General features: G+C 43.3%; 1 protein-coding gene across 4 annotated transcripts in view; it reads right to left on the bottom strand.

Annotated features, from left to right (window-relative positions):
• Positions 1-12,251, bottom strand: part of LOC134358265 (adenosine kinase-like) — a 295,164-nt gene that overhangs the window by 25,437 nt on the left and 257,476 nt on the right. For all 4 annotated transcript variants that reach the window (XM_063070283.1, XM_063070284.1, XM_063070282.1 and 1 more), the window contains 2 exons: positions 11,598-11,712; positions 4,604-4,690 (listed from right to left, as the gene is read on the bottom strand). In XM_063070283.1, coding sequence (XP_062926353.1) covers positions 4,604-4,690; positions 11,598-11,712 — 202 coding nt within the window. The remainder of the gene's footprint in view (positions 1-4,603; positions 4,691-11,597; positions 11,713-12,251) is intronic.

Here is a 12,251-nt window from a genome sequence, read left to right as displayed (position 1 = left end):
GGATTAGAGAAAAAAAGAGACGAGGTAGGCCTTTTTACTCTAACGCCTCATCTTTTTTCTCCAATCCTGATGAAGGGTCCTGGCCTGAAATGCAACTGTACTCTTTTCCATAGATGCTCCCTAGCCTGCTGAGTTCCTCCAGTATTTTGTGAAGACTGGATCAATGGAGAACAGAGATAATTTCACACAAAACCAAACCATAATATTGGGTATTTTTTTTCCTCAGAAATTTTCTCCTATGCAGATTGTTTTCTGAGTTCTGTTGAGTTTACATTTATATTTCAAATCACAATTTGATAAATATATAAACTTCATGTTTGCTTACTGCACCAGTTCTCCAAGTGCCTCTCCATCACCACAATGGTGATGTGAGTTGATCTCACTGTCACTCATTCTATTGTCTGGCACTTTCCAAATCCTGTTAATATGAAAATTACATAAAAGTCTGTAATACTTCAAATGTTGCCTTGAGGAAGCCCAGAAGGCAGGAATGTGCTGACCCATGAAAAGCTGTACCGCTGTTGGCTGCAGAGAAAGACAATCCAAGTCAATCTGATCGATAAAACAGCACATTTGGAAAGCGGTGAAATGATCGGACAAAGTCAGCATGGATTTGTGAAAGGAAAATCATGTCTGACGAATCTCATAGAATTTTTTGAGGATGTAACTAGTAGAGTGGATAGGGGAGAACCAGTGGATGTGGTATATTTGGATTTTCAAAAGGCTTTTGACAAGGTCCCACATAGGAGATTAGTGTGCAAACTTAAAGCACACGGTATTGGGGGTAAGGTATTGGTGTGGGTGGAGAATTGGTTAGCAGACAGGAAGCAAAGAGTGGGAATAAACGGGACCTTTTCAGAATGGCAGGCGGTGACTAGTGGGGTACCGCAAGGCTCAGTGCTGGGACCACAGTTGTTTACAATATATATTAATGACTTGGATGAGGGAATTAAATGCAGCATCTCCAAGTTTGCGGATGACACGAAGCTGGGTGGCAGTGTTAGCAGTGAGGAGGATGCTAAGAGGATGCAGGGTGACTTGGATAGGTTGGGTGAGTGGGCAAACTCATGGCAGATGCAATTTAATGTGGATAAATGTGAAGTTATCCACTTTGGTGGCAAAAATAGGAAAACAGATTATTATCTGAATGGTGGCCGATTAGGAAAAGGGGAGGTGCAACGAGACCTGGGTGTCATTATACACCAGTCATTGATAGTGGGCATGCAGGTACAGCAGGCGGTGAAAAAGGCGAACGGTATGCTGGCATTTATAGCGAGAGGATTCGAGTACAGGAGCAGGGAGGTACTACTGCAGTTGTACAAGGCCTTGGTGAGACCACACCTGGAGTATTGTGTGCAGTTTTGGTCCCCTAATCTGAGGAAAGACATCTTTGCCATAGAGGGAGTACAAAGAAGGTTCACCAGATTGATTCCTGGGATGGCAGGTCTTTCATATGAAGAAAGACTGGATGAACTGGGCTTGTACTCGTTGGAATTTAGAAGATTGAGGGGGGATCTGATTGAAACGTATAAGATCCTAAAGGGATTGGACAGGCTAGATGCGGGAAGATTGTTCCCGATGTTGGGGAGGTCTAGAACGAGGGGTCACGGTTTGAGGATAGAGGGGAAGCCTTTTAGGACCGAGGTTAGGAAAAACTTCTTCACACAGAGAGTGGTGAATCTGTGGAATTCTCTGCCACAGCAAACTGTTGAGGCCAGTTCATTAGCTATGTTTAAAAGGAAGTTAGATATGGCCCTTGTGGCTACAGGGGTCAGGGGGTATGGAGGGAAGGCTGGGTTCTGAGTTGGATGATCAGCCATGATCATAATAAATGGCGGTGCAGGCTCGAAGGGCCGAATGGCCTACTCCTGCACCTATTTTCTATGTTTCTATGTTTCTATGTTGTTCATTGTTCCCATTTGAAGTTTGGAGATGAGTCTAACTGAGCTCTCTACAAATGTCTCCTCTTCTTGAATTCTTTGACAAACACAGTGAAAACCATGATGATGATGTTTAACCATGTTCTATATAAATTTATCATTTTCTCTTTATTTTGGTTATGACTTTTTTGAGATACAGCGTGGAACAGGCCCTTCTGGCCATGCTGCCTAGCAACCCCCGATTTAAACCTAGCCCAACCAGGGGACAATTTACAATGACCAATTAACCTACCAACCAGTATGTTTTTAGACTGTGAGAGGAAACCAGAGGACCCGGAGGAAACCAAAATAAATGAATTAGCACAGATAAGATTTACACTGTTTATTAATGGTCCCCAATGTAATAAATCACTTAATAGTTTATATATTCAAGAGAGTCCTATGTATAGTTAATTTGTAAATTAATCTTGTGTTTTTCACGAAGTTATATTCTTAACTTATAATTTACTTAATAACAGGGATATTTACCTCCAACATCGGCTTCATTTGTATTGACAATGTCATCTTGTTTAATATCCAGGACAGGATAAGCAGTCACATTATTCTTCTATAATCTATTCTTGCGGATTCTTTTTTGCCTCATCGTTTCCTGTCACTAGTTGTAACAATTTACATATCCCCAGTTTTCTTACACCCTGATTCTTTCAGTTTCTTCCTTTTCAGTGTAGGTGCATTCCTTTTACAAACCCATTGACTCTCACAGCAGCCTTGACTGTATCTCTTCCCAACCTACCAGTTGTGAAAACGCTATTCCTTTCTCACAGTTCCTCTGTATCCATCACACCTGTTCTCAGGATGTGACTTTCCATTCTGGAATATCTGAGAAGTCCTATTTTTTATTCAAAAAACAGCATTTCACTTCCACCACCATCAATACGGCCCCTCATCTGTAACTCTGCTTTTCCCGCACATCTGCCCTTACCCCATCTTTCCGCTGTTGTTATAGGGATATTCTCCTTGCCCCTACCTACCACCCCAAGAGTCTCCGTATCCAGCACATCATTCTCCATAACTCCTGCCATCTCCAACAGGATCCTATCATAAAGCACATCTCCTCCCCACACCACTACCCCACCCCGCTTTCCACAAGGATCGCTCTCTAGGTGACTCCCTTGTCCACTCGTCCCTGCTCACTCATCTCCCTCCTGACACATTTCTGTCACCATGACAAGTGCTACATTTGTCCCTACATCTCCTCCCTCACTGCTAAATTTGTTGAAGTCACCTATTGTATTCAATGCTCCCAGTGTGGCCTCCTCTACATCAGCAAACCCCGACGAAGATTGGGAGACCGTTTTGATGAGGACTTTCAAGTGTCCAGCACAAGACAGGATCTCCATGTGGGCGCTCATTCCAATTCAATTTCCTATTACCTTTCTGACATGGCCTTCTCTACTGCTGATGAGGCCAACTGCAGACTGAAGGAGCAACACCTCCTGTTCTGTCTGAGTAACCTCCAACCTGATAGCACGAACATTAATTTCTCCAACTTCTAGTAACCACTTCCTATTTTTCCTCTCCCCTTTTCTCTTTTCCCATTCCCCATTTTGGCTAACCTCTCACCCCTTTCCCTCGCCATCATGACTTGCCATCACCTCTCTCTGGTCCCCCTTCTCCTTCCCTTTCTCCCATGGTCCACTCTCCTCTCCTATCAGGTTCCTTCTTCTCTAGCTCTTTACCTCTTCCACTTACCCCTCTCAACTTTATACTACATCCTCCTTCCCCCACTCACTCATATTCCCCCCTCACCTGAACTCACCTGCCAGCTTGTACTCCTTCCCCTCCCCTACCATTTTACTCTGGCTTTTGTCCCCTTACTTTCTAGTCCTGATGAAAGGTGTCGGCACAAAATATCAACTGTTTATTCTGCTCCATGGATGTTGTCTGACCTACTGGGTTCCTCCAGCATTTTATTTGCATTGCTCAAGATTTGTAGCATCTGCATAATCTCTTCCTCACCACCTCCAATAAAAAGACTGATTTTATACTTTACAACCATTCATCCCTCTAATCAGAAAATCTGTTTATACCAGAGCTGTATCAAATATTGTCAGTGATTCCCCTTAATCTAATGTCATTTGCAATTCCTAAATACAAATACAAATCTTACCCCCGAGGGGCAGAGCAAAGTGATGATGGTGCTAAACGGCAACTCCTTTGCTGCATCTTCAGAAACAGCATTTCTATCTTTGATATCTCTTTTTTCCCTTTTCTTTTGAAGACCCTAATTTGGAGTTACACTCTGACTTCGGCTCCTTGTGGGAATGGGACCCACTCTCAGGGCCTCACGACCGGGCACTTTTTGATATCCCAAGCACACGGCCTGGAAGACTAGCACGCCTTCAGGGTGCCGGATTTTTGTGGCTGATTCAAGATCAGTGCCCCCGACTGAGGTGTTATGGGAGAACACAGAACATCGGGAGCAGCAGGTTAGCTGCCGTGGGCTGTGTGTCCAGAGACCTAAGCCCTTTTGGGGATGACCCTCTGGGAGCAGAGTTTGGAAAAAGTGATGCAACAGACTTTTAACATCATAAATCAGCGAGTTGTTTGTTATGTCTCCCCTCTCGCTGTATAACGGGGACATCTTTTTCCCTTATTAGGGAGGGAGAGAGTCTGTGGTATGTGGAATTACCAAGAATTTACTTAATAACAGAGATATTTACCTCCAACAAAGGCATCACCAGCTCCATTTGTATCGACAATGTCATCTTGTTTAATATCCAAGACAGGATAAGCAGTCACATTATCAGCTGTGGGGAAAGCAAATCATGCATACATGTGAATTTCTGCCAAGTATTACGGTGTAAAATAGTAATAATAACAAAGACTGATTTTAAAAAGCTAATACTGCTCTGATACACAAAATAGTGCAAGATGGCTTAAATTAATATGTTTACCTTTACTTAACTCTTTTATAGGCGGAACAGTCCTGCCTTTGTACAATGATACAAAACACAGAAAATTCAGTAAGTAACTTGTTGGTTTTGCAATATAATTCCAGAAGAGAAATTTGATTCTGAACTGAGAAGGTATGACTATACACCTCTAATGCATTACAAATGCCATAAGGACTATTTAATTGGAGGGAAAATGGTATTACAGTACAGTGCAAAGGTCTTAGGCACATATATAAAGCTAGGATGCTTAAAAGTTTTGCACAGTACTATAATTGTCAATGCGGAGTGGAGGGCAAATTTGTAAATCTGGCAGGAGCAAATGATGTTGGGAATAGCGTGGGTGGAGCACTGCAGGAGGGGTGTGGTGCAGGTGGCAGAGAAAGAGTGCCAGGGGCTGGGGGTGGGGGTGGCACAGGTGCAGACACTCTCGGCCCTGTGAGACTACGTAAGGTAATTTGATTCTGAGCAATTGGTTTATTGGACTGTGTAGTCATCAACATCTTTGCTACTGGATATATATGTGCTTAAGACTTTTGCATAGTAGTGTCGTTGCATACATCTTAATGTTTATTACAATTATAACTGAGAAATTCTCAAGGACTCCACAAAGCTGCTTCATTTCAGTTTATCCGCAAACAATCTATTAGTCCTGGCCAAAAGCCGTAGCAGTGGGGAATGAGCATTCAGGATGGCATTGAGAATCCTGAGTGTATCAGAAGCACACAGAGGCACTGCATTAATGGCAGATCCTGCACCCCGCCTCACCATCCCATCTACACCACCTACACCTTGTGCTCCAGCTGTGCTAGAGCCTGCTGTTTCCACTCTGATCTCAGTACCTGTGAAATCAAGTCACCTACAATCCTAAGAAGGATAACTGGGATGCAAATTTATTAAAGCAACACACATAAAAGTTGCTGGTGAACGCAGCAGGCCAGGCAGCATCTCTAGGAAGAGGTGCAGTTGACGTTTCAGGCCGAGACCCTTCGTCAGGACTAACTGAAGGAAGAGTGAGTAAGGGATTTGAAAGTTGGAGGGGGAGGGGGAGATCCAAAATGATAGGAGAAGACAGGAGGGGGAGGGATGGAGCCAAGAGCTGGACAGGTGATTGGCAAAAGGGATACCAGAGGATCATGGGACAGGAGGTCCGGGAAGAAAGTCGGGGGGGGGACCCAGAGGATGGGCAAGGGGTATATTCAGAGGGACAGAGTGAGAGAAAGAATGTGTGTATAAAAATAAGTAACAGATGGGGTACGAGGGGGAGGTGGGGCATTAGCGGAAGTTAGAGAAGTCGATGTTCATGCCATCAGGTTGGAGGCTACCCAGATGGAATATAAGGTGTTGTTCCTCCAACCTGAGTGTGGCTTCATCTTTACAGTAGAGGAGGCCATGGATAGACATGTCAGAATGGGAATGGGATGTGGAATTAAAATGTGTGGCCACTGGGAGATCCTGCTTTCTCTGGCGGACAGCGTAGGTGTTCAGCAAAGCGGTCTCCCAGTCTGCGTCGGGTCTCGCCAATATATAAAAGGCCACATCGGGAGCACCAGACGCAGTATATCACCCCAGCCAACTCACAGGTGAAGTGTTGCCTCACCTGGAAGGACTGTTTGGGGCCCTGAATGGTGGTAAGGGAGGAAGTGTAAGGGCATGTGTAGCACTTGTTCCGCTTACACGGATAAGTGCCAGGAGGGAGATCAGTGGGGAGGGATGGGGGGGAACGAATGGACAAGGGAGTCGCGTAGGGAGCGATCCCTGCGGAATGCAGAGAGAGGGGTGGAGGGAAAGATGTGCTTAGTGGTGGGATCCCGTTGGAGGTGGCGGAAGTTACGGAGAATAATATGTTGGACCCGGAGGCTGGTGGGTTGGTAGGTGAGGACCAGGGGAACCCTATTCCTAGTGGGGTGGTGGGAGGAGGGAGTGAGAGCAGATGTACGTGAAATGGGGGAGATGCGTTTAAGAGCAGAGTTGATAGTGGAGGAAGGGAAGCCCCTTTCTTTAAAAAAGAAAGACATCTCCCTCGTCCTAGAATGAAAAGCCTCATCCTGAGAGCAGATGCGGCGGAGACGGAGGAATTGCGAGAAGGGGATGGCGTTTTTGCAAGAGACAGGATGAGAAGAGGAATAGTCCAGATAGCTGTGAGAGTCAGTAGGTTTATAGTAGACATCAGTGGATAAGCTGTCTCCAGAGACAGAGACAGAAAGATCTAGAAAGGGGAGGGAGGTGTCAGAAATGGACCAGGTAAACTTGAGGGCAGGATGAAAGTTGGAGGCAAAGTTAATAAAGTCAACGAGCTCTGCATGCGTGCAGGAAGCAGCGCCAATGCAGTCGTCGATGTAGCGAAGGAAAAGTGGGGGACAGATACCAGAATAGGCACGGAACATAGATTGTTCCACAAACCCAACAAAAAGGTAGGCATAGCTAGGACCCATATGGGTGCCCATAGCTACACCTTTAGTTTGGAGGAAGTGGGAGGAGCCAAAGGAGAAATTATTAAGAGTAAGGACTAATTCCGCTAGACGGAGCAGAGTGGTGGTAGAGGGGAACTGATTAGGTCTGGAATCCAAAAAGAAGCGGAGAGCTTTGAGACCTTCCTGATGGGGGATGGAAGTATATAGGGACTGGACATCCATGGTGAAAATAAAGCGGTGGGGGCCAGGGAACTTAAAATCATCGAAAAGTTCAAGAGCGTGAAAAGTGTCACGAACATAGGTAGGAAGGGATTGAACAAGGGGGGATAAAACCGCGTCGAGGTATGCAGAAACGAGTTCGCTCCTTTGCTTGCATCTTCAGAAACTGTTCTATTTCCATCTTTAATATCTCCATTTTTCCCTTTCAGGTTTCCTTTGAAGACCCTGACCTGGAGTTACACGCCAGTTATGGTTCTTTGCAGGAATGGGACCCGTTCTTGGGTTTTCACAACTGGCTGTTGTTTGGCACACCAAGGCCTCGGCCTAAGAGCTCTGCTCACCTTTGGTGGACCGAGTTTCCATGGCTCTGGAGATGGGGGGATCCAAGGTCGATGTCTGAGCAAAAGACTGGTATGTCACGGGAGATGGAAGGTCTAAGGCTGTGTGCCCAGAGACTTGAGATCTTTGGGCACAGAGCTTGGAAAAATCGACGCAATGAACTTTTAACATCGTAAACCAGCCAGTTGTTTGTTATGTCTCCCCTCTCGCTATGAAACAGAGACACCTCTTTCTCCCTTATTTTGGGGGGGGGGGGGAGAAGAGAGAGAGAGGAGAGAGGGAGAGAGGGAGAGAGGGAGAGAGGGAGAGAGGGAGAGAGAGAGAGAGAGAGAGAGAGAGAGAGAGAGAGAGAGAGAGAGAGAGAGAGAGAGAGAGAGAGAGAGGAGAGAGAGAGAGAGAGAGAGACCGACCGTAGTATGTTGAATGCTGGGTGAACAATGTAGTCTGGAGTACTGCAAGTTTGTGGCTTTGCTGTCACCTTGCTCACGCTTCAGTGTTCAGTGGTGGGTGCCAATGCTTTTTTTTGCCAGTGGGTGAGGGGGATTGTTGCTTGCTGCCGCTTACGCGCGGGAGGGAGGGGAGCTGGGGGGGACTTAGGGGTTCTAACATTTAACTGTTGTTCATTCTTTGGGGGTACTCCTCTGTTTTTGTGGATGGTTGCGAAGAAAAAGCATTTCAGGATGTATATTGTATACATTTTCCTGACATTAAATGTACCTTTGAAACCTTGATATAATTCACTCTGCAGTTTGAGAGGGAGAATCTAAAATCAGATGTATCAGTATTACAGTGGAATAAAGGGAATTACAGAGGCAAGAGAGAGGAGCTTGGCACGGGACATAAGCAAGGATGAGGGCAGAGGAGCAATGGCTAGAGTTTCTGGGAGCAATTCCGAAGATCGAAGGATAGATACATCCCAATGAAGAAATATTCTAAAGGGAGGATGAGTCAACTTTGGCTAACAAGGGAAGTCAAAGACAGCATAATAGCAAAAGAGTGGGCATAGAATATAATAAAAATTAACGTGAAGCTAGAGGATTGGGAAGCTTTTAAAAAACAACCGAAGGCAACTAAGAAAGCAATAGGAAAGGAAAGTTTAAGATCTAGTTTAAGATGGCACTAGTGAAGCAAATCAATGACTTGCTGGCAGCAAAAACAACTATAATTACTGTATTAATCACACATTTTCTCAAAAACTATCATTATGATCAATAGCCTGTAACTTCCCTTTCGGAGTTGAGCTTTTGAACCACCTGTACAAACTGGCATTTTTGCAGTGTAAACTGAAACTTGAATGTGCAGAACGATTATGGCATGGTGTGTACAGGCTGAATCAAGGCGGTGTGTTCTAGGCCCAAAAGCGGGGAACAAGACAATGTTCGGCTGCTGGAGAGGACTGGAAGGTGATTCGAAATGGCAGAACCAAGGTGAGGCAGAGTCAAGAATGGAGGAGAGGACTTTACCCATGATAGACTGAGCCGTATTCACTACATTTTGTGGAATTTTCCATTCAAGGGCATCGATATTTCTATACCTGGCAGTGATGCAGCCAGTCAGCATGGTTTCCTTAAAGGGCTATTTTGCCTGACAAGCCTGTTGGAATTCTTTGAGGAAATAACAGGCAGGATAGACAAAAATGAGTCAGAGGATATTGTTTACTTGGATTTTCAAAAGGCATTTGATAAGGTGCTACACATGAAGTTGCTTAACAAGATAAGAGCCCGTGTTATTATAGCATGGATATAAGATTGGCTGACTGGCAGGAGGTAAAGTGTGACAATAAAGAAGGCCTTTTCTAGTTAGTTGCCAGTGACTAGTTAGTGGTGTTCTGCAGGGTTTGATGTTGGGACAGCTTCACATCATATTTCAATGATTTGGATTACAGAATCGATGGCTTTGTAGCCAAGTTTTGGGATGATACAAAGATCGGTGGAGGGGTAGGTAGTATTGAGGAAGCAGGGAGTCTGCAGAAATTCTCAAGGCAGATTAGTAGCCAGATAATAAATCAGCCATGATTGAATGGTGCAGCAGACTCGTTAGACTACATGGCCTAATTCTGCTCCCATGTTTTATTTTAAACCAAGATTGTTAGTTGGAAGTAACATAGAGCAGGTACACTGCACATTTTACTGTTGTGCTTTCAGTGCTCGCTCTACTGCACCAGCACAAATAGTTAATTCAACACATCCTGCAGCATACACTTTTTAGTTTATAAAAAAGTATGTTCATCTATATGGGTCATAATCAATTCATAGGTCATGACACACAAAGAACACATTTTTTTTATAAAATAAGGCAATTAATGTAATGTGGAAAGAATAATGGTTTGCATGTTCTTATGCATAGGTCCACAGAATCACTCTATCTTTTGGAAGTAACAACCGACCTGACTTCTATCAAATATACAATATTTGTGCTCTTCATGGATGAAGCTTTATTTCTTAACACATCACACACCAATAATTTCAGAATTAGGTTTGCACAATTCACCAAAAAAATTCAAGTACTCTTATCTAGGTAATAGCCTTGAATTGTTAAACTGCACAACGAATTGAGGTAATTTTTGTAGCTTTGTGCTCATGGCTACAAAAATCTTACAGTATGAATGGCTGAAAAATCCTCTGATCATTCATACTCTGAGGTTCAGAGCACAATGAGCCTAATTACTACTTTAATAAGAGTGCTAGCTATGCCCTGTGTGGTTCTGTGGTGTCAATGGACGCTAAATTAAAGACCACTCTCTTCTTGACATGTTCATTAAATGGTTTGATGCCAGCAGGCAAGGAAATCCAAGCTGAAATGTAAAAAAAACTCAATAAATTGGCCTCTCTTTTGAGATTTGCCCAATGGGCTGAGCATTTGTATGTCCTTAATCATTATTAAATGACTTAAACATGACACTCTGAGCCAAGAGAATGATTGTACCAATGCATATATGAATTACCTATAAAATGAAGGATCATGAGGATTTAAAAGGGTGCCTTTGGGAAATGAAAACCTCTAATTCTATTTTATTATGGACATCCATTTTGCTGTTGTGAATTAAAACAAACTGAAGCAAGAGAATTCCAATTCTATTCACAATAAAAGCTTTTCCTGAGGCATTACTGTTCTTTAAACGTTAATCATTTGCGGTTACTCTTTTGTGTTTGATACTTTCTTTTTCCAATCTTATATTCAGTATTATTCTAACTCAAAATATAACAGATTTCTCTACAACTGTACAAGTAGATGCAAAATCGGGATCAGAATTGGGTTTATTATCATCAGCATGTGTCATGACGTTTGTTAACTTAACAGCAGCAGTTCAATGCAATACATAATATAGAAGAAAAATAATAATAAATAAATTAGTAATCAATTACAATATATATATATTGAATAGATTAAAAATAGAGCAAAAATGGAAATAATATATGTTAAAAAAGTGAGGTATTGTTCACTGGTTCAATGTCCATTTAGGAATCGGATGGCAGAGGGGAAGAAGCTGTTCCTGAATCGCTGAGTGTGTGCCTTCAGGCTTCCGTACCTCCTACCTGATGGTAACAGTGAGAAAAGGGCATGCCCTGGGTACTGGGGGTCCTTAATAATGGACACTGCCTTTCTGAGACACCGCTCCTCGAAGATGTCCTGGGTACTTTGTAGGCTAGTACCCAAGATGGAGCGGACTAAATTTACGACCCTCTGCAGCTTCTTTCGGTCCTGTGCAGTAGCCCCTGCCCCCCAACCCCATACAAGACTGTGTATGCTCTCCACCGTACTAATGATCAACTTCTTATGATCAAGCTTACCTGTGGCCACGATAGTATCATCTTTTCCTTGTGTGAAAACTATGATACGTTGTCGCTTTTTGTTCACCTTTGGCAAACGCTGTGCTTTCTTGGCAATTTCCTTAATATCTTCTGTCTGTTGGCAACAGTACAAGCTGAGACATGTAATCATCTTATTTGAGCACCTTTGCACTCAATTAGAATCACAGACAGCGTACTGTACATTATAGTTGTTCGTAATGTATATACTACATAGTGTAACTTGGTTGATACAGATAATGTTTTTTAATGTGGTAACAGTTCATTAAATTCAAGAGAGTATTTTTGTCTTCTGTTTTCTTCAGAAATGTGGCTGTACCTGTTTCAATCAACACACACAAAATGCGTAAGGAATTCAGCAGGCCAGGCAACATCTATGGAAAAGAGCACAGTTGATGTTTTGGGCCAAGACCCTTCAGCAAGACCCCTGTTTCAATCATTTTTTCTTTTTCTTATGTCTCTTACTTCCAATTTTAAAGTAATTATGACTATAACAACGTTATCACAGCCATTTGCTCTACCCTCTCCACGCCGACTGCTCTACTTTTCTTAGCACCAAGGTTTTGCTTTTGCAGAGTTCTTTAATACTGTACAGTATAGTTTATATTGTGTGTTGTCTGTACGTATGTGACTGTA

This window comes from Mobula hypostoma, chromosome 18 (assembly GCF_963921235.1).
Source record: "Mobula hypostoma chromosome 18, sMobHyp1.1, whole genome shotgun sequence".
Lineage (NCBI taxonomy): Eukaryota > Metazoa > Chordata > Chondrichthyes > Myliobatiformes > Myliobatidae > Mobula > Mobula hypostoma.
The sequence above is the reverse complement of the archived record's forward strand: the minus strand, read 5'-3'. Positions and strand labels throughout refer to the sequence as shown.